Here is a 23799-nt window from a genome sequence, read left to right on the forward strand (position 1 = left end):
AGCCCCAGAGCTGCTACTGAATTTTGTCAAGCTCAGTTATTCAGTTTCCAGTGAGCTGTCACTGTGAGCAAGGACTCCAAACAGCACAGTGAGAAAGACCACTTAAAGAGGACCTGTCAGGTGTCTTCACATGCATTCTCACTCAATTAAAAATAATATCCAACTTTTTACTTATTTATAAAATTAATATGTAGTCCTTATAAATTTATGAATACAAGAAAATAAGAAGAACAGCCCTGGATGGTGTGGCTCAGTGGATTGAGAGCCAGCCTACAAACCAAAGGGTCACTGGTTCCATTCCCAGTCAGGGCACATGCCAGGGTTGTGGGCCAGGTCCACAGTAGAGGGCGCATGAGAGGCAAGCACACAATGATGTTTCTCTCCCTCTCTTTCTCCTTCCCTTCCCCTCTCACTAAAAACTAAATAGTCTTTTTTATAGATTTTATTTATTTATTTTTAGAGGGGAATGGAAGGAGAGAGGGAGAAAAATATCAATGTATGGTTGCCTCTCATGTGACCCCTGCTGGGAACTGGCCTGAAACCCAGGCATGTGCTCTGACTGGGAATCGAACAGCGAATGTTCAGTTCACAGGCCAGCGCTCAATCCACTGAGCTAAACCAGCCAGGGCTAAATAAAGTCTTAAAAATATATAACTAAAGAAAAAAAATACAAAGAACAATAGAAATCATAAATCTAAAAAAATCCCTATTAACTATTTTTTCCACTGGGAATATTTCCCCCTACTTTTTATTATAGAAAATGTCCAGCATATACAAAGTAAATAGAACAGTGTACATTTTTAGGAGAAAAGGTATGTTAAGTATTCTTACTGCAATCATTGTTTTAAACTACATACACAGTTTTTTAATGAAAAAGAAACAAGCCTGAAGTGAAGTCTGTGAGTTCTTTGTATATTTTGGAGATTAAACCATTGTCTGAGGTATCATTTGCAAATATGTTTTTCCATATGGTTTATTCCCTTTTCACTTTACTGTTATTTTCTTTAGCCATGCAGAAGCTTTTTATTTTGATGAAGTTTCATTTATTTATTCTTTCCTTTATGTCCCTTGCTCTAGAGGACATAAACATTGGTGAAACTATTGCTCCACAGAATATCTGAGACTTTCCTGCTAACATTTTCCTCTAGGACTTTTATGGTGTCACAAATGATATTTAAGTCTTATCCACCTTAAATTTATTTTTGTGTATGGTATAAATTGGTAATCGAGTTTCATTTTTTTTTGCATGTGGCTATCCAGATGTCCCAACACCATTTGTTCAAGAGGCTATTTTTACACCATTTTATGCTTCTGCCCCCTTTGTAGAATATTAATTGACCATAGAGACTTGGGTGTATTTCTGGGCTCTCTATTCTGTTCTATTGATCTATGTGTCCATTCTTATGCCAGTGCCAGACTGTTTTGATTACTGTGACCTTGTAATATAGTTTGATATCAAGTACTGTGGTCCTTCCTACTTTGTTCTTCCTCAAAATTGTTGCAGTCATTCAGGGCCATTTATTGTTCCATATAAATTTGTGAACTGTTTGTTCTATATCTGTGAAATATGTCATTGGTATTTTAATAAGGATTACATTGATTCTATAAATTGCTTTGGGTAGTATGGACATTTTGATGATACTAATTCTTCCAATTCATGAACATGGTATATGCTTCCATTTATTTGTGCCTTCCTTAATTTTCTTCTTCAGTGCTGTGTAGTCTTTCAAGTACAAGTCTTTTACCACCTTGGTTATTTTTTTCCCTAAGTACTTTATTTTTCTTGTTGCTATATCAAATGGGACTTTTTTTCCTGATTTCTGTTCCTGATATTTCACTGTTGGTATACAAAAATGCCTTTGGTTTCTGAATGCTGAATTTGTACCACACTGTTTTGCCAGTCACTTATTAGGCTGAGTAGTTTTTTGGTGGAGTCTACAGTGTTTTCTCTATACTATAGAAACAATGCAAACTGTCATTGCAAACAATGACAGTTCTACTTCCTCCTTTCCAAGTTTTGATGCCTTTTATTTCTTTTTCTTGTGATTGCTCTGTAAAATCTAGTAGAATTTCTGGCCACAGTTTCACTATAGTTTACATTATATTCTGAATGCACAAACACATATGCACTATCCAAATATTTATAAGTAGATGAAGTCCATAAGATGCTGAACTGCCTTGTCCATATCTCCTCATCCTTTGTGCTATGATGTACACCAACCTGACTTCCAGCTGCTACAGGCACATAGAGCCAAGGGCTTGTTTCTGTTCATGGAGGCCTATTGTGCCCATCTGTGACAGACCATAAATGCTTAATATCAATCCCTCAAGAACAGCATTCATCCAGTAACTTAGATAAATTAGTGCATAAATATTCCTTCTCCCTTGACTTTAAAGTGGAAGAACTCTGAGGCATATTTTACTCTCATCCCCAGAGTTTCCACAGGAGGATGGAGACATTTGTGTGATGGCTTGAAAATATTAAATTCCTAGATTCTCCTGTGCTCTCTGACTTAAAGTGGTTCATAAATGTTCTTAGACTACTCCCTTCCCCTCTTTCCACCATTCTCCCAAACTCCTCCCCTCTAGCAGATATCAGTCTGTTCCCTCTTTCCATGTCTCTCGTTCTGTTTTGCTCATTAGTTTATTTTGTTCATTGGATTCCTCTTATAAGTGAGATAATATGGTATTTGTCTTTCACTGATTAACTTGTTTCACTTAGCATAAGTGTCTCTAGTTCCATCCATGTGTAGAAACAAAGGCGGGCAAAGAAGAAAACTTGGGACAACTGTAATAGAATAAACAAGAATAAAAAAAGAAGTGATTCACTCTTCCTTACCAGATAACAATAGCTTCTTCCTACTTGGAGAATATATATAGTTCTCATCACTGTAATCAAAACAGTCTATTCTGGCATAAGAATAGACATATTGATCAATGATACAGAATATAGAGCCCAGAAATAAACCCATGTCTCTATGGTCAATTAATATTTGACTAAGGGGGAAGCAGCATAAAATGGAGTAAAAATAGCTTCTTAAAAATGGTACTGGGAGATCTGGAATAGTACATGCAAATTGAAAATAGACCACCAACTTACACCATACACCAGAATAAACTCAAGATGGATAAAAGACTTAAATATAAGGCATGACACCATAAAAGTCCTAGAGGAAAAAATAGTAAAATTTCAGGTATTCCACACAGTAGTATTTTTGTCAATATATCTACTAGGGCAAGGAAAATAAAGGAAAGAATAAACAAAAGGGACTACATCAAATTAAAAAGCTTCTGCTTAGCTATTGAAAACATTATAAAAATTAAAAAGGCGCTTCTGCCAAGATGGAGGAATAGGTGGAGACTCTGTGCCTTCCCACACAACCAAGTTTAGAGACAACAAAATTTTAGCAACAGAAAACACAGCCAAAACACAGAAAATTGAACTTTTCAGAAGTCTGATAACAAATTCTTCAGCCAGACTGGTAAGAGGGGTGAAGCCAGCAGCTGGCAGAGCGGGGTTGCACAGGAAAACTCAGTCAAGGCAGACTCAGTGAGCAATGGGCAGACCCAGCAAGGGTGCAGGGAGGCAGGTGGACCACAGTCACACATTCACGTGCAGATAGACCTGGGAAGGAGTGAGCAGTGAGACTGACCAAGCAGGGCCCAGCATCAGGAAGCAGCAGAGGGGGCTGCTATTGCCCCTCTCTGATCCCGCCCCAACATACAGCATCACAACCCAGAGAGCTGGGGGGCCTGGCCCTGGTGAACATCTAAGGCTCTGCTCCTCATACTTAATGGGCGCGAACAGACCAAAAATGGCTCAAGAAGATCTCAGAGCCCCAGAGCCCATAACTCTAAGTGATGAAGAAATAGCAAAACTTTCAGATGCACAGTTCAAAACACTGGTCATCAGGATGCTCACAGAACTGGTTGATTTTAGTCACAAATTAAAGGAACATATGAAGGCTAAACTAATTGAAATGAAGGGAATTGCACAGGAAACCAATAGTGATGAAAAGGAAACTGGGACTCAAATCAAGGGAGTGGACCAGAAGAAAGCAAATAATGGCCAAACAGAAAAATATGAAGAAACAAGAATTCAAAAAAATGAGGAGAGACTTAGAAACCTCCAGGACATCTTTAAATGCTCCAACATCCGAATTATAGGGGTACCAGAAGGGGGAAAGAAACAGCCACCAGTGGAAAACTTATTTGAACAAATAATAAAGCAGAATTCCCCCAATCTGGCAAAGGCGATAGGCTTCCAGGAAATCCAGGAAGCTCAGAGTCCCAAAGAAGTTGGACCCAAGGAGGAACACACCAAGGCACATCATAATTATATTAGCCATAATTATATTAGATTGAAATGAAGGAGAGAATCCTAGAAGCAGCAACAGATAAGGAGACAGTCACCTACAAAGGAGTTCCCATCAGACTGTCATCAGATTTCTCAAAAGAGACCTTACAGGCAAGAAGGGGTTGGAAAGAGGTATTCCAAGTCATGAAATCCAAAGACCTACAACCAAGATTGCTTTATTCAGCAAAGCTTTCATTTAGAATGGAAGGACAGATAATGATGTGCTTCTCAGATAAGATCAAATTCAAGGAGTTCATCATTACCAAGCCTTTATTATATGAAATGTTAAAGGGACTTATCTAAGACAAAGAAGATAAAAAAGATGAACAGTGAAAGGACAGCAAACTCAGTTGTTAACAACCACACCTAAAACAAAAGCAAACTAAAAGGACAGCTAAATCAAGAGTGGAAACATAGAAATGAAGATCTCATGGAGGGTTAGCAACAGGGGGGTGGGATAAGGATAAGAGGGCAGAAGGTACAGAAAATAAGTAGCATAGACAGTAGGTAGAAAATAGATAGGGGGGAGGGCAAGAATAGTATGGGAAATATAGAATCTAAAGAACTTGAGACATGTGGTCATAAACTAAAGGGGGGGAATGGTGGGGGCAGGGGGTAAAGGGTGGAGGGGAATGAAGGGGGGAATAGAACAACTGTAATGGCATAATCAATAAAATATTAAAAATAAATATATAAACAAAAATAAGAAGGGAACCAACCATATGGGAAAACTTATTTCCCAATGAAACTTTGAACAAGTTTTTTTCCTTTTTTTATTGCATTTTTATTGTCATTCAATTACAGTTGTCTCCATTTTCCTACCACCACTTTCCCCTGACCCACCCACCCCCACCTCTTACCCTCAATCCTTCCTCACTTTGGCTTTCTCCATGGGTCCTTTATACATCTTCCTCAAGGACCCTTCCCCTTATTTTCACCATTACCCTCCAGGTCATGTTTTCTTATCCATTCAGCTACCCGATGTCTTTTGATGGAGTATTTAATCCATAGGTATTTACTCATTGCCATTTTACCACCTTTGTATCTTCATTCCTCTCTCTCTCTCTCTCTCTCCCTCTTTTTCCTCATCTTTTCAAAGCAGTCCCTTTAGCATCTCTTAAAGAACTGGTTTGGTGGAGGTGTATTTTTTGAGCCTTCTTTTGTCTGGAAAATTTCTTATTTGGCCTTTCATTCTAATTGAGAGCTTTACTGGGTAGAGTAGTATTGTTTGCAGGCCTTTCCTTCTCATTACTTGAAATATTTCTTGCCAATCTCTTCTGGCTTGGAGCATCTCCATTAAGAAGTCAGCTGCTAGTCTTATCAGGGCTCCCGTGTATGTTACTCCTGTTTCTCCCTTACTGCCTTTAAGATTCTGTCTTTGTCTTTGAATTTTGGCATTTTAATTGTGATGTGTCTTGCAGTGGGCATCTTTGGATTCCTCTTCATCAGGACCCTCTCTGCTAACTGGACTTGTATGACTTTTTCTCTCATCAAATTAGGGAAGTTTTCCGTCATTACCAGGTTTTCTATCCCTTGCTCTTCTTCTCCTCCTTCTGGTGTCCCTATCACACAGATATTATTCCATTTCATGTTTTCTTGCATTTCCCTTAACCTCTCTTTATTCTTTTTGAGATTTTTTTTCCTTCTCTTGCTCTTTCTGGAAGTTTTTTCTATCTTGTCCTCCAGCTCGCTGATCGTATCCTAGCCTGCTTTTGATTCTTTCTACTGTGCTTTTCAGTTCAGAAATTGTATTCTTCATTTCCTCTTGACTCTTGTTGATTGTTTCTATGTCCTTTTTCATGCTAATATAGCTTACAGTATGTTCCTCGTAGCTTCTCTGTAGTCTTTGGTAATTTGCTCTGAGCTCGTTGAGCTTTTTTGTAACCACTGTTTTCAACTAGATATCTGATAGTTTACTTGCTCTACTTCATTTAGCACTCTTTCTCAGGAATCCTCTTTTCTTTGACTGGGGGTTGTTTCTTTGTCTTTCCATTATTTTTCAGATTCTTATTGTTTGTTTCTGCTTCTTAAATTAATCTGTTTTGACTCCCTAACATTGTGGTGTGAACTTCCATGGCAGGAGACCTGTGAGATTCAGTGGTGCGGTCTCCTTGATCTCCTGAACTTGATGCTCTTAGGATGCCCTTTATGCCATATATGTTGGCTCTCTGGATGTAACTGGGTTTTGATTGTTATTGGGTCATTCTTTGGTGTGTTCTTTCTTCCAGCTGGTGGAGTGAGAGTCACTCCACCCACCTCATCTTCTATGCTGTTGTGCAGGTGCTGTCAGGTTGTGCTGATGCTGATTCTTCTGTCTGTCTAAGGTTATAAGACTTCTTTCTCACCATTCTTCAGTTGTTTGTTCTGGGTGATTTCTCTACAACTTAGTTGTAATTCCAGATTCATCCTGAGAGAAGGTGAATGTGACTTCCATTCACTCCTCTGCCATCTTGCCAATTCCTCAAATAAGGGTTTGATTTCTAAATTATATAAAAGACTCACAGGACTCAATACTAGTAAGACAAACAATCCAACAATGGGCAAAGACCCAGAACAGACATTTCTCCAAGGAGGACATCCAAAAGGCCCATAGGTTTATGAAAGAATGATCAATATCGCCAGCCATCAAAAAGGTGCAAATTTAAACCACACTAAGGTACCACTTCACACCAGTGAAAATGGCAATCATTAACAAATCAGCAGTCAAACCTGAGGAGGATATGGAGAAAAGGGAAGCCTAGTGCACTTGTTGTGGGAATGCAGACTAGTGTAGCCACTGTGAAAAACAATGTGGAATTTCCTCAAAAAACTAAGATTGGAACTACCTTTTGATTCAGTGATTTGACTGCTGGGATTGTACCCTAAGATCCTTAAACACAAATTCAAAAGAACGTATGCACTTCAATGTTTGCAGCACCACCACTGTCAATAGCCAAGTGCTGGAAGCAACCTAAGTGCCCATCAGTAAATGAGTAAATCAAAAAAACTGTGGTACAAATTCTCTCCCCTCTCTCCTCTGGTTGCTGTCAGCCTATTGTCTATTTCAGTGTCTTTGATCATATTTTGCTTGTTTTTTTGTTTTGTTGATTAGGTTCATGTTAAAGGTGAGATCATATGCTATTCGTCTTTCACCACCTGGCTTATTTCACTTAGCATAATGCTTTCCAGTTCTATCCATGCTGTCACAAAGGGTTTACAGAAACAAGTATAAAGGACACATGGACAAAAACAAGGGGGGTGGAAATGGAAGGGAGATGGGGAGGGCTGGGGGTGGGCTGGGATAGGAGTAAAAGGCAGAAAACTGGACTTGAACAACAATTAAAATAATAATTAAAAAATAAAAATAAATTAATTAAAAATAAAAATTGCAGTACGTTTACACAATGGAATGCTATGCACCAGAAAGAAAGAAGTTCCTACCCTTTGACAGCATAGATACAACTGGAGAGCATTCTGCTAAATTAAATAAGCCTGGCAGTGAAAGACAAATACCATATGATCTCACCTATAAGTGGGACCTAACCAACAAATCAAACAAGCAAGCAAAATATAACCAGAGACATTGAAATAAAGAACAATTTGACAGTAACCAGAAAGGAGGGGGGAGAAAGATCGTAGGGGATAATGGGGGGAAGGACCATCAAGAAACATGTATAAAGGACACATGGACAAAGCCAAGGGGGGTAGGTTTCAGGGTGGGAGGCTGGGATGGCTGGGGCAGGGGACATGGTAGGGTGAAAATGGAGACAACTGTACTTGAACAATAATAAGAAAAAGTTGTTAGCTAACATTTTTATAAATATGATTTCTAATTCTACAATATAAATATCAAATGTACCAAATTAATACTACTTCTATCTCTCATCCCTTGTCATTCTATGTTGAGGTATTTTTGTGAGAGTATGCTGCATTTCTTTTCCACTTCACATGTTTTTTATTTCTTTCATATGTAATAGGTCAAAAGTCAGGATATTCTTTCTTTAAATATTTTTATTTTTAAGATAATTGAGAGAATTTTAACATAATCAGTAACCTTAAACTTACTAATATCTGACTGTCATCCTTTCTTAACAGAAGTGTTCTATGTTTTATACTCCTTGAGTACAATTCTCATATTCTCATATCTTATTTCATTCACTAATATTTCTATTAGGTCTTGAGATATTGTTCTGCTTGTGTTGGACTTTATATACTAAGGTAATTGGTACCCAAATCAATTAACTTAAAGAATGTCACAACACATGCTAAGGATTTTCTAAATGAAAGATTTTGTTAAATGTAGTAACTCTAAGGGAATTTTATAACTCTAACCTGAAATACTAAGTAGATTATTGAATAATAACATAAATGTAATCATGACCCACCAATTGCTCTTACTCGTTGTCTATAGATTTTTAATAACCTCAGTTCTCCTTAAGTATAGTGACCCTTCACATTCTATTACAATATGCTATATAAATTAGTTTTATTGTATATTATTAGTGTCTTCTGATTGTTAATCCCAGGGGAATATTTTCTTTTGTATTGTTTTGTTTCTTTTCTCTTCTTAATGAAATCCCTTGAGTATGTAATTGAACCGCAAAACAACATTCACATTTTTGGCATGTGAAACTAACAGTGAACTATCTCCCTACTTACAGGATATAAGCAGCACAATTTACAATAGCCAAGTGCTGGAAGCAACCTTAGTGCCCATCAGTAAATGAGTGGATGAAAAAACTGTGGTATGTTTACACAATGGAATGGTATGCAGCAGGATTTAACGCTTTTATAAGGTGCTCCTGGATTTTTTCCATTTCCACAAGAATGTATTTCACTTGTATTAATAATAGGTATAATATCATTTGGATATTCACAGTAAACACTAGAGATTTATCTTATCTGAAATAGAACCAAATACAGTCGTTTCTACTACCCAACTGCAGAACTTTGATTTAAATTCAAACTTACATACAAGGGTTAGGCAGAAGGTACAAAATTTACAAAAGCACAGACTACATTACATCCTTTTCCATTGAGTTGCAACTTAAAAGTCATCTTCTTTCAATTTCTTGCTGAAATAATATTGCGTAAATTTTGAATGCATTCATAATACATTACTACCTTCTTTTTTCCCCCTTTTACATCTTAGGAGAAAATACAGGAACTAAAGTGCTTTAGAGTTTGTATCTCTTATTTTTAATTACAAATTAAGATAATTTTCTGCAACTCAAAGACAGATTTTATAAATCGTTTATTTTTCTATTTTTTCACTCTTTAAAAATATTTTATTATGATAAAATATACAGAATACTTATCATTTTAACCACAGTGTACAATTCAGGGGCCTTAAATACATTCACAATGTTGTGTAACCATCACCAATATATTCAAAACTTTTTCATCTTCTCCAACATAAACTCTATTCATGACAACTCTCCCTTCCCCCACTCCCAGTCCCTGCTTACCTCTATTCCACATTCTGTGTCTATGAGTATGCCTACTCTAGGTGACTCTATAAATGGAACCACACAGTACTTGTCCTCTTGGTTTTGGTTTACCTCACTAAGCATAATGTGTTTCAGGTCTATCATGTGGAAGCATATATCAATATTTTGTTCCTTTTATTTTACTAAAGAAATCAGGATCTGCGGATGAGCGCAGTGGATAGCCAACAGGCACCCAGCATATAGGAAGGTAGGACTCCAGAAATTGGAGTGGACTCTAACTGACCAGACAGTGAGGAGAGGAGACAGCTGCAGGTCAATAAGTTCCAAGAGAACAGCGCAGAGGCTGCAGGCCCTCCACCAGCCCGTGCCAGGGGCCAGGTGCGTCGGCCTGGGTCTCTGGGAGCTGAAGGCTGGCAGCAAGGTTTTTGGAGGAGAGCCAGTCATCAGCTCACTCCCTACCCAGAGGGCAGTTTGAAAAATGACAGGAGAGATCTGTTTGCTTGGAGCATAAGAGAGAGGAGTAGGCATGAGGAAGCGAACCAGAGAGCTCTGATCGTCCGTGGAGTCTGTGGTCGCCAGCTTGGGAGAATTGAGAGTCATCCCTGAGTTCCCCCATAGCACTGGGAAAGGATCGCACCCAAGCCTGCAGGACCAGGGAAGCCTGGCGGGACTGGGCGCCCACACGCCAGCCCAGGACTGTGAATCCTGGGGAACTTCTGCTCTCAGTGGGGCGCTGGGGAGAGGTGCTGGTCCAGATCTTGGAAGAGTACTCATGAGACCAGCTGAGTTCACCAAGAAGAAAGAAAAGCCACACCTATTGCCCCTCAGACTGCTGTAGCTAGTATGACCAGAAGAAAAGGTTTGACCAGCTGGAAACAAAAAGGAGTGTTTTTTGTTTTGACTTTCTTTTGCTTTTTGTTTGTTTGTTTTGGTTTGGTTTTGTATTTTTAAGTAATCTTTTATTTTTGTTAACTGTATTATTATTTTATATTTCAACACTTTTACCCTCTCTCTTCTTCTTTCTTATTTTATTTCTTCTTCCTTTCCTTCCAAACCTACTGCTTTTTCCTCCCATCTGCTGCCATTTTTTCCTCCTTTCACCCTCCTCCCCCCAAGTCAGACAAAGAACTTGGAACAGCGAAAAGACCAGAATTACACTCAAAAAGGGGGCATTTCAATGGTAAAGACAGAGAGAAAAAATTCACTTTGCTATAACAGAAAAACTACAAGTTATTGCATATTTGTATTTTTCATTATTCTTACATCTTTTATTTTAATAGTATCTCTGCATTCCTCCTCTTTCTGTATAGTCTTCTTTACCTTGGCTGGATATAATGTATCACTTGACAGGTTTCCCCTGTCCCTTCAATCATAGTGTATTGCTAATTTACTGTCCTTTACTTCCCCTTACCCAGTTAGCACACTATTGAAGATCCAATACTGCCTAATCTTGGTATATCATAGATTCTGTCATATGATTTTTGCTCTAATATTATTGTAAATAATACTTGTTACATATTATTGTAAATACTACACAACACTCACCTCAAATTTTAGCCCACTTCATTGGTGCCTTAGCTATAATACTTTCATGGTTAACTCTATTCTCTCTCACACTACACTTATTTGCCATCCTTTATTTTCACCTTAGCTCAGAAACTAAATACCCTCAACCTCACTCCTTTCTACATCCAAATCACAAAACTTTCCTCCCGAATAAGAGCCTTATCTTCTTTCCATCCTTTCTAACAGGTGGCTGGTTGCATTGAAGATTACGGTTATCGCTGAACATAGTCAGGGGATATCCTATCACTTCTCTACCAGCTGGTATTGTAAATATCATACAATACTATCCTCCTGTCATAAACCAGTTTGCCTTCCTCTCCTACAAAAAAAAAAAAGAGTAAGTGGAAGCAGTGAACATGAGGATACCCAAAGGAAGAGGAAACCCAACAAGAAAAGAACAACCAACACATAACAGCAGAGGAAGGTGAAGGAGGGAGTAGAAACCACAAAAACCTCAACCCAAGACCTACCTGGAAATACAACTTAACAGCAGAGAAACTACCCAGGAAACACAACTGAACAAGAGCAAAAGAGAATCCGCAAAACCCTGTACACGCACAAGAACTAGTTTCAAAGCAACCCACCCTCACCAGCACAGCAAATTAAAACATGTAGTAGACAGAGGGCCCATCAGTTCACCAGCTTGTGGAAAGGACCAACAAAAAAAAAGACCCAGAAACAACAAAAACACAAAGACAAACTCACAGCCAACATACAGGAGAGCCCAAGACCAGCAAGCTGGGGAGATCAAGGAGACTACACCACTGAATCTCACAGGTATTATACCACAGAATTACGCACCATTAATGCAGGAAGTCAGAACAAATGACTTTAAGAAGATGAAGCTAACAGGAAGAGTCTCACAAACAATGGGAGGACAAAAAAACAACCCCCCAGTGAAAAGAAAGGAGAAAACTTCAGAAAGAATGCTAGACAAAATAGAGGCAAGTCAGCTATCAGATATTGAATTCAAAGCACTGGTTTTCAGGAAGTTCAAAGAGCTCACAATGAGGTACCAGAATAATAGGGGACCTACAATGAACTCATTGCAAACTATATCAACATGAAAAAGGAAATAGAAACTATCAGCAAAGGCCAAGATGAAATGAAGAATACGATTTCAGAGCTGAAGAAAACTGTGGAAGGAATCAAAAGCAGGATGGATGAAACATAAGATCAGATCAGCAAGTTGGAGGAAATATTAGAAGAAAACTCCCAAAAGAGCAAGAAAAGGAAAACAGGCTCAGAAAGCATGAAGAGGGATTAAGAGAGGTGCAAGATAATATGAAACATAATAATGTCTAAATAATAGTAGGGATACCAGAAGGAAAAGAAGAAGAACAAGGGATAGAAAATCTATCTGAAAAAGTAATGATGTAAAACTTCCATAATTTGATGAGAGAACAAGCCACACAAATCCAGGAATCACAGACAGTCCCATCAAGAGGAACCCAAAGAGGCCCACTTCAAGACACGTCAGCATTAAAATGGCAAAATTCCAAGACAAAGAGAGAATCTTAAAGGCAGCAAGGGAGAAAAAGGAAGTAACATACAAGGGAGCCCCAATAGGGTTAACTACTGACTTCTCAATGGAAATGCACCAAGCAAGAAGAGAATGGCAACAAATACTCCAAGTAATGAGAACCAGAGGCCTGAAACCAAGGTTATTTTATCCAGCAAGGCTCTCAATAAAGATAGAAGGCCAAATAAAGAGCTTCCAAGCTAAAAAAAAAAAAAAAAGTCTAAAAGAATACACCTCAACCAAACCAGCTCTGCAAGAAATACTAAAAGATCTGCTTTAAGGAAAGAAAGGAAAAGAGAGAGACTATGAGAAGCACAAGTATAAAAATGACAATGAATAAGTACCTATCAATAATAACCTTAAACATAAATGGATTAAATGCTCCAATCAAAGACATAGAATAGCGCAATGGATAACAAAGCATGATCCACACATATGCTGCAAGAGACCCACCTCAGGACAAAACACCTACACAGACTAAAACTGAGGGGCTGGAAACAAATTTTCTAAGCAAATGGACCAGAAAAAAATAACCTGGGGTAGGAATACTCATATCAGACAAAACAGACTTCAAAAAAAATGGCCATAAAGAGAGATCCAGAAGGTTACTTCATAATACTCAAGGGAAGAATCAACCATGAAGACATTAACATCATAAATACATATGCACCCAACATAGGAGCACCCAAATAGATAAAGAAAACCTCAGAAGAATTCAAGAAAGATAAAGACAGCAACACAATAATACTAAGGGAGTTAACACCCCACTATCAAAAATGGACAGATCTTCCAAACAAAATATCAACAAAGACATTGTGGCATTAAACAATGTCCTAGATGAAATGGACCTAACTGATATATACAGAGCCCTTCATCCCAAAGAAGCTAAATACACATTCTTTTCAAATGCACATGGAACATTTTCAAAGATAGACCACATGATAGGACACAAAACGAGCCTCAACAAATTCAAGAATATTGAAATCATACCAAGCATCTTCTCTGACCACAAGGGACTGAAATTAGAAACCGACCCCAAAGAAAAAAACCCAAAGCACCCAAAAACATGGAGACTGAAAGGTATGCTATTAAACAACCAATGGGTCAAGAATGAAATTAGGGAAGAAATCAAAACATTTCTGGAAACAAATGAAAATGATCTCACAACAACCCAAAACTTATGGACACAGCCAAGGCAGTCCTGAGAGGGAAGTTTATAGCAATACAGGCCTACCTAAAGAAAATAGAAACATTTCAAACAAACAACCTAACCCTATGCCTGCAAAAACTCGAAGAACAACAACAAAGACAGCCCAGAGCAAGCAGAAGGAAGGAAATAACCAAGATTAGAGCAGAATTAAATGACATAGAAACTAAAAGCACAATTTTAAGGATCAATGAATCCAGGAGTTGGTTCTTTGAGAAGATAAACAAAATAGACAAGCCTTTAAGTAGGCTCATCAAGAAAAGAAGAGAGAGGACACAAATAAACACAATCAGAAATGAAAAAGGAGAGATTAGAACTGATACCACAGAAATAGAAGGGATTGTAAGAAATTACTATGAAGAACTGTATGCCAAGAAATTTGAAAACCTAGGGGAAATGGACACATTTCTAGAAAAATACAATCTTCCAAAACTCAGTGAAAAAGAAGCAGAAAATCTAAATACACCAATAACAGCAAAAGAAATTGAAGCAGTAGTCGAAAAACTCCCATCCCACAAAAGCCCCGGACCAGATGGTTTCACAGGAGAATTCTACAAAGCATTTAAGGAAGAGCTAACCTCTAATCTCCACAGACTATTTCAAAAAATCCAGAAGGATGGAAAACTCCCAAATTCTTTTTATGAAGCCAGCATTATCTTAATTCCAAAACCAGATAGAGACACAACAAAGAAAGAAAACTTCAGGCCAATATTGCTGATGAACATAGATGCTAAAATCCTCAACAAAATATTGGCAAATCGCATCCAACAATATATCAAAAAGATCATACACCATTATCAAGTAGGATTCATCCCAGGGATGCAAGGATGGTTCAATATTCGCAAATCAGTAAATGTAATACATCACATAAACAAAAGCAAAGAGAAAAATCACATGATCATATCAATAGATGCGGAAAAAGCTTTCGATAAGGTACAACATCCATTTATGATAAAAACACTCAGAAAAGTGGGAATACAGGGAGCATTTCTCAATAAAATAAAGGCCATATATGAGAGACCTACAGCCAATATCATGCTCAATGGGAAAAAACTAAAAGCTTTTCCACTAAGATCAGGAACAAGACAAGGTTGTCCACTTTCACCACTTCTATTCAATATAGTATTGGAAGTTTTAGCCACAGCGATCAGGCAAAAAAAGGAAATAGAAGGCATCCAAATAGGAAAGGAGGAAGCAAAACTGTCACTGTTTGCAGATGACATGATAGTGTACATGGAAAATCCTATAGACTCTACCCAAAAACTGCTTAAACTAATTAATGAGTTTGGCAAAACAGCTGGTTACAAAGTCAATATCCAGAAATCAAAGGCATTTTTGTATACCAACAGTGAATCAGCAGAAGCAGAAATAAAGAGAAAAATCCCATTTGATATAGCAAAAAGAAAAATAAAATATCTGGGAATAAACCTAACTAAGGAGGTAAAAAACCTGTATGCAGAAAACTACACAGCCCTGAAGAACGAAATCAAGGAAGACACAAACAAATGGAAACATATTCCTTGTTCATGGATTGGAAGAATTAACATCATCAAAATGTCCATACTACCCAAAGCAATATACAGATTCAATGCAATACCTATTAAAGTACCAATGGCATATTTCACAGACATAGAACAAACACTTTGAAAATTTATATGGAACCATAAACGAGCCCGAATAGCAGCTGCTCTTTTGAGAAAGAAGAACAAAGTAGGTGGGATCACAATACCTGATATCAAACTGTATTACAAGGCCACTGTAATCAAAACAGCCTGGTACTGGCATAAAAACAGGCACATAGACCAATGGAACAGAACAGAGAGCCCAGAAATCAACCCAACTGTCTACAGTCAATTAATATTTGACAAAGGGGGCAGTAACATAAAATGGAGTAAAGATAGCCTCTTCAACAAATGGTGTTGGGAGAACTGGACAGCTACATGCAAAAAAATGAAACTTGAGCACAGACTTACACCATACACCAAAATAAATTCAAGGTGGATAAAAGACTTAAATATAAGTCATAACACCATTAAAGTCCTAGAGGAGAACATTGGCAAGAAAATCTCAGATATTTCACGCAGCAACTTCTTTACTGATATGTCCCCTAGAGTAAGGAATGTAAAGAAAAGAATAAACAAATGGGATCTCATCAAAATAAAAAGCTTCTGCATGGCTAAAGAAAACAGTATTAAATTAAAAAGACAACCAACTGTATGGGAAAACATATTTGCCAATGATACCTCAGACAAAGGTTTAATCTCCAAAATATACAAAGAACTTACATGACTCCAATCTAAGAAGATATCTAACCCAATTAAAAAATGGGAAAAGGACTTGAAAAGACACTTCTCCAAAGAGGACATACAGAATATCCAGAGACACATGAAGAGATGCTCAATATCATTAGCTATCAGAGAGATGTAAATTAAAACCACAATGAGATACCACTTTACACCAGTCAGGATGGCTATCATAAACAAAGCAACAAACAACAAATGTTGGAGAGGTTGTGGGGAAAAGGGGTCCTTAGTTCACTGTTGGTGGGAGTGCAGACTGGTACAACCATTATGGAAAACAGTATGGAATTTTCTCAGAAAAATAAAAATTGACCTGCCTTTTGACCCAACAATTCCACTGCTGGGATTATATCCTAAGAATCCTAAAACATCAATTTCAAAGAACCTATGCACCACATTGTTCATAGCAGCACAATTTACAATAGCCAAGAGTTGGAAGCAACCTAGGTGCCCATCAGTAAATGAATGGATCAAAAAATTGTGGTACATATACACAATGGAATTCTATGCTGCAGAGAGAAAGAAGGAGCTACTACCATTTGCAACAACATGGATGGAACTGGAAAGCATTATGCTGAGTGAAATAGGCCAGGTGTTGAAAGACAAATACCATATGATCTCACCTTTAACAGGAAGCTAAAGGACAAAACAAACGAGCAAGCAGAAAAAAAAAAAAAAACAAAGACACTGAAATAGAGAACAAGGGGATAGTGACCAGAGGGGAGAAGGAAGGGAAGTTAAGGGGAAAAAGGGGGAGGGATTTGGAGGAACAAATAGGAAGGACACAGGGACAATAACTAAGGGGGGTGGAAATGGGAGGGAGGTGGGGAGCAAGGGGCGGGGGAGGCTGGGATGGGAAAAACAGACAAAAAACTGTACTTGAACAATAACTAAATAAAAAAAATTAAAATTAAAAAAAAAAAAGAAAAGCTGAGGCTAACAAGAAGAGTCTCACAAACAATTGAAAGACAAAGAAACAACTCCCAAATTAAAGGAAAGGAGGAAGCCCCAGAAAGAACGCTAGATGAAGTAGAGGCAAGTCAACTATCAGATATTGAATTCAAAGGACTGGTTATCAGGAAATTCAAAGAGCTCACAATGAGCTACCAGAAACTACAGGGGAGCTACAATGAACTCATTGCAAACTATATCAACATGAAAAAGAAAATAAAAATTATCAGCAAAGGCCAAAAAGAAATAAAGAATACAATTTCTGTACTGAATAACACAGTAAAAGGAATCAAAAGCAGGAAGAAAACATATTTTCCAATGATACCTGCAACAAGGGTTTGATCTCCAAAATATATAAAGAACTCACACAACTCCACTCCAGGAAGACAAAAATCCCAATTAGAAAATGGGCAGTGGGAGAATGAGAGGGAGGGAGAAGGTACAGAAATAAGTAGCATAGACGGTAGGTAGAAAATAAATAGGGGGGAGGACAAGAATAGTAGGGGAAATATAAAATCTAAAGAACTTGAGACACGTGGTCATAAACTAAATGGGGGAGAGTGGTGGGGGAGGGGTGTGCAGGGTGGAGGGGAATGAAGGGGAAGAAATAGAACAACTGTAATGGCATAATCAATAATCTATATTTAAAAAAGAAAGAAAGAAAATGGGCAAAAGACTTGAACAAACACTTCTCCAAGGCGGAATTACAGAGGGCCCAGAGACATATGAAAAGATGTTCCGCATCACTAGCCATCATAGAGATGCAAATTAGAACAATGAGATACCACCTCACACCAGTCAGAATGGATATTATACACAAATTTAAAAAACAAGTGTTTGAGAGGGTGTAGAGAAAAGAAAACCCTAGGCAACCTCTCACTGTCGGTGGAAATGCAGACTGGTACATCCACTATGGAAAACAATATAGAATTTCCTCGGAAAGATGAAAATGGATCATCCATTGACCCACAAATTCCACTGCCGGGATTATACCCTAAGAGCCCTGAAACACCAATTCAAAACAATTTATGCACCCCAATGTTTATTGCAGCACAATTTACAATAGCCAAGTGTTGGAAGCAACCTAAGTGCCCATCAGCAAATGAATGGATCAAAAAAGTATGGTACATTTATACAATAGAATTCTACATGGCAGAAAGAAAGCTGGAGCTCCTATCCTTTGCAACTCCATGGATGGAACTTAAGAGCATTATGCTGAGTGAAATAAGCCAGGCAATGAAAGACAAAGGTTCACCTTTAACAGGAACCTAAACAACAAAACAAAAAACAAGCAAAATATAACCAAAGACAGTCTAATAAAGAACAGGCTGACAGTGTCCTGATGACACAGGGGGGCAAATTTCAGGGAAAAGGGGAAGGGTTTACAGGAACAAGTATAAAGGGCACATGGGCAAAAACTAAAAGAGGGTGAAAATGGGAAGGACTTTGAACTGGGATAGGAATGAAAGAAAACTGTACTTGAAGAACAATTAAAGTAAATAATTTTGAATAATAAAGTAATAAAATACATATTTATTATGATATATGTATTATTTATTATATATTATCTATTACTATAATATCTTATATAATATGGTGATTGTATTATATAATATATAATATACTTTATTGTATATTATATATTATTTACATATATACACTTCGGAATTTTGAAATGTTCTCTTTGTTACATTTACAAATGGTATACATTCTCTTTAATATTATTTCTCTACTTATTTGAGTAGTTTTCTTTTGAAAAAGTAATGGGCACTATTGCACTAATATTTTATGATAAATTTTCCAATTCTTTCACAATCGGTAAAAAAAAGGTTAAGAGGGAAATCAAAGTTAGATTTCCTGAAATAACTACTCTCATTTTCCTTAATAAAAATTATTCTTGGCCCTGGCTGGTGTAGCTCAGTGGATTGAGTGTGGACCTGCGAACCAGAGTGTCATGGTTCAATTTTCTACCAGGGCACATGCCTGGGTGGCAGGCCTGTTCCCCGCAGGGGACACACAAGAGGCAACCATACATTGATATTTCTCTCCTTCTCTCCTTCCCTTCCCCTCAAAACAGAAATAAATAAAATCTTTCAAAAATTATTCTCAAAGAGGCTGCTTTATAAGGAAATGCAAATGTGACTTGATCAGAGTCATTGCTGAATGGTAGGCCAAATCTAGATCAGGAAGGGACCAAATAGGCTAAAAACAAGAAAACAGCTAGGGGATCCCAATTTGAACACACGCCTAGTTCTTTAAAAGCAATATTTTTCTTTTGATTAAGTCATTAAAGGCTTGTTTCACTTGTTTGTTCCTCAGAGTATAAATAAATGGGTTTAACATGGGGGAAATAGAAGTAGTGAGTATTGAGACTCCCTTATTAATGGCCATCTCATCTTTTGCTGAAGGATTGATATAAATAAAGATGCAGGTGCCATAGGTAATAGAAACCACAATAATGTGGGAAGAACAGGTGGAAAAGGCTTTTGTCCTTTGCTGGACAGAAGGGAATCTTAGAATTGTTCTGATAATACACATGTAGGACAAAACCACACATATTAGAGTCATGATGAAGGTCAACACAGAACACACAATGACCATCTGCTCTAGGACCCAGGTATCAGAGCAGGAAATCTTCAACATAGGATTAGCATCACAGGAAAAGTGGTCAATGGCATTAGAGTCACAGAATTCCAGGCCCAGTCCCAAGCTAAGTGGTGGGAATATGATTAACAATGCAGTCATCCAACAGCACAAGATAAGCCTTCTGCAGACCCTGTGGTTCATGATGGTCACATAGTGCAGGGGTTTGCAGATGGCCACATAGCGATCATAGGACATGGTGGCCAGGAGGAAAAACTCTGTTACTCCAAAAAAATCTGTAAAAAATATTTGGCATGCACAAGAATTATAGGTAATAGTTCTGTCACCTGTTGCTATGCTGTACAAAAATCTAGGAATGCAGGCAGAAGTGAATGAGATTTCTAAGAAGGAAAAGTTTTGGAGAAAAAAGTACATCGCAGTTTTAAGGTGAGAATCCACTAATGTGAGGATGATGATGGCCAGATTTCCAGTTACACTCAGCATGTAGGTGATAAGTAGAAATAAAAAAATCAGAATCTGCAGTTGGGGGTCATCTGTCAGTCCCAAGAGGATGAATCTGGTTATTGATGTATGATTTCTCATTTCTGACTCCTAAATTCTGTCCAATTTCCACATAAAACTGAGGTAGGTAAGATCTGAGAAGAGAGTGGGAAGAGTTTTACAATGAATTTTGTTTAAAAAAGCCAAGCAATGTAGTTTACATAGATTGGTTTTCCTTGATAATAGTTTAACCACTCCATGCTCTCAGCACTGTTGACATATCATTTGACAAGTTGAAAAACTGGCTTTCAAACCTGTTTTAGTACAACACATGGAAGGTCTACATTTTATATTGCAGTGCACTGTTCACGCTCAAACACACACTCACACACCTGAAAAATATTTTCAAAAAAATATTAATCCTTAGATGCCCTGCTTTCTTATGTTTCCTATTCTAATTTATCTCATCAAAAATAAATACAAACATCACCAATTTGATTTTATACTCTACTAAATGCCATGACCTATATTTTCAATGCATTTTCAGAGATTCTTTAAATAACATAGTTCCAGTAAAACACAATTATTCCAGGAGGTTTTAAAATATATACCTATTGATTTAGCCTTTGGAATAGATTTGCTCATAGCACACTTGTTCCCTGGGAGCAATGAAATTATAAACTTTAGGATATACTTTTTCCCCTAAGAATTTTTCCCTATCACTAACCAAAATGTTACTATTTCATTCTCTGCTTGATACCTTTTTCCCCTGGATAAATTGTAAACATATGAGGGGCACTTATGACATCAATTGTTTCTGTATTAATCTGCAAAAGCAATGAGGACTCTTTTACTGCCATGATCAAACCTGTAATTCTTCTACAAAGGACTTTTCTCATATTTAAAAAATCCTTTCCTAGATTTCCCCATGACTTTCTCAAGTTGTTTATGCCTTCACCTGATTTTCACTGATTGTTCACTTTCATGCAGAACACAGAGAGCATTTCGATATACAACAAATTCATAAATAACTGAGATGTTTGTACATAGCTGAAGAACATTATCCTTAACATTTTATCATTCAATCTGATGTTTGAAATGTTCAGACTTCTTATTATCACTGATATTATAATAAGCCCTATAAGGATTAAATATGATCTCCAATCTGGCTTCCATCCTTAGCTTCCAATAATTTTCTCTTCTTTCTGACTTCCAAAGTACCCCTCAACTATTCAGGATATACATGATCTCTGAATACACCACTTGACTGAAACATGTCTTGGCAAGCTTAACTGTTATTTCTTTGATTCTCCATGAAGTGTACCCATTTTATTTGTATTTTTCATTGAAGTGTTTTTCCTCCCTGGATAAACTGTAAACACATAAGAACTGGTTATGACACAAGGTGAACACACCAACTCGCTGAAACTGCTTCTGGCAAGTTTAATTGTTATTTCTGTGAGTTTTGATGAAGTGTAGCCATTTTATTTCTTGCATTTGGCACCGTCAATTACTCCTTTCTTCTTTCTTATGATGTTCTAGACTAGCAATTTTCAACGTTTTCATCTCATGGCACACACAAACTAATTACTAAAATTCTATAGCACATCGAAAATATATATTTATTCTGCCAATTTGACCCAAAAAGTTATAGCCTTAATTCATTCACATAAAACAGCTGTTGTTGTGTTGCTGTGGTCATTTTTTTAATTGGACAATCTAAGGAAAAAGAGGTCCATGCTCCTAACAGTCAGGTATTGCATGTTTTAAAAGTCCTTGTGGCACAGCGGGTGGAAACCACTGTTCTACACACATCGTACCATATCTACCCTCCTACTTCTTGTTTTCTTTCCAGTTTCCCCTTTACAAGTCCCTCTTTCCTTACTTATCCTCATAACATTGATATTTCTCATATTTCATTCCTAAATCCTCTTCTCTGCGTTTCTGTGTGTTTTCCCTGGGAACTGACTAAATCCTCTGACTTTGATTTAGCATTTAAAATGTGATTATTTCAAAGTGTAACTTTTTAATATGATCTCTTGAAACGTTAGTCATTTGCACTTTGCAAATATCCAAACCCTCTAAGTGAACTTGTTCAAACTCGAATGCCTCGTCTTCATCTCTATTAATCTTTACTTTCTCCATGTTCACTGTACTAAAACCAAAAGCCAATAATTATTGCCATATATTAACAATTGATATCAAGCTACATTGTTTCATATTTTAGCATGATCTTGAAAGTCTATTGACATTGGGGCTACTTTCACTTGATTTTTCAGTCTCCCTGATTCTAACAAGAGGGAGTTTTTTGTCTATGTGGTGGTGGAATTGTAAAGAATAGCTCTAAAAACCAAAGCCTACCATAGTGACAGGCAGGTATTGTAGTGGTCATCCTAAATGGACTACCTCTCTGCAAACATTTTCATCTAATTATTTGTGTTTTTTCCGCCCCGCTGCTCCATGCATTTGCTAATTCTGACCTACACCTGGCTCTTGGTTACTCCTTCCTGTTTTTTATGTAAGACTCTTTAGAGGAGTCTATCTAAAGTTTATCAACCACACGAAGACCTTTGTTTATGTTTTGTCACATTCTATGCTTAATAGAGGAGGGGAATGAAGGGGGGAATAGAACAACTGTAACAGTATAATTATTAAAAAAATAAATTTAAAAAAAAAGAAAAGCAATCGAAACTAAAACTAAGCAAACAACTAGACAGGAACAGAATCAGAGAAATGGACAACATATGGAGGGATTTCAGTGGGGAGAGGGAAGGGAGCAATAGGGTGGGAAAGGTACAGGGAAGAAGAAGCATGATTTGTAGGCATAAAATAGATGGGGAGAGATAAAAATAGTATAGGAAACAGAGGACTCAGAGAACTTATATGTACAACCCACGGACATGAACTAAGGTGGGGGGAATGCTGGAGGGTTGGGGGGCAGTGTATGGGGAATAAAGGGGGAAAATGGGGAAAACTATAATAGCACAATCAATTAAAAATACTTTCCAGGGACTTCCGCCAAGATGGAGGCATAGGTGAATGTGCTGTGCCTTCTCACACAACCAAGTTTAGAGACAACTAAATATTAGCAACAGAAAACACAGCCAGAACATGGAAAATTGAACTTTTCAGAAGTCCATTAACGAACAAATTCTTCAGCCTGACCAGTAAGGGGAGAAACCAGCGGCTGGTGAAATGGGATTGCACAGGAAAACTTGGCCGGACGGTCTCAGGCGCGCAGAATCCAGACGCGCGGAATCCAGGCGCAGGGTGGGACCTAGTGAGCAACTGAGCGAGCAACCACGCAGCGACCGCGGGGGAGACAGCGGGGAGCGGTGCTGCGTGTAGACTGTGCTCGTGCATTTGTGCGTGGGTGGACAGGC

The 23799-nt window shown here is 37.7% G+C and overlaps 1 protein-coding gene across 1 annotated transcript; it reads right to left on the reverse strand.

The window, feature by feature from the left end:
• Positions 1–19579: 19579 nt before the first annotated feature.
• On the reverse strand, positions 19580–20518 carry LOC128626857 (olfactory receptor 6C2-like). Its single transcript, XM_053661892.1, has one exon. The coding sequence runs from the start codon at positions 20516–20518 to the stop codon at positions 19580–19582; it is 939 nt and encodes a 312-aa protein (XP_053517867.1).
• Positions 20519–23799: the final 3281 nt, after the last annotated feature.

The sequence above is a fragment of the Artibeus jamaicensis genome, unplaced genomic scaffold (assembly GCF_021234435.1).
Source record: "Artibeus jamaicensis isolate MK-2021 breed Jamaican fruit bat unplaced genomic scaffold, CSHL_Jam_final contig_233, whole genome shotgun sequence".
Taxonomy (NCBI): Eukaryota; Metazoa; Chordata; class Mammalia; order Chiroptera; family Phyllostomidae; genus Artibeus; species Artibeus jamaicensis.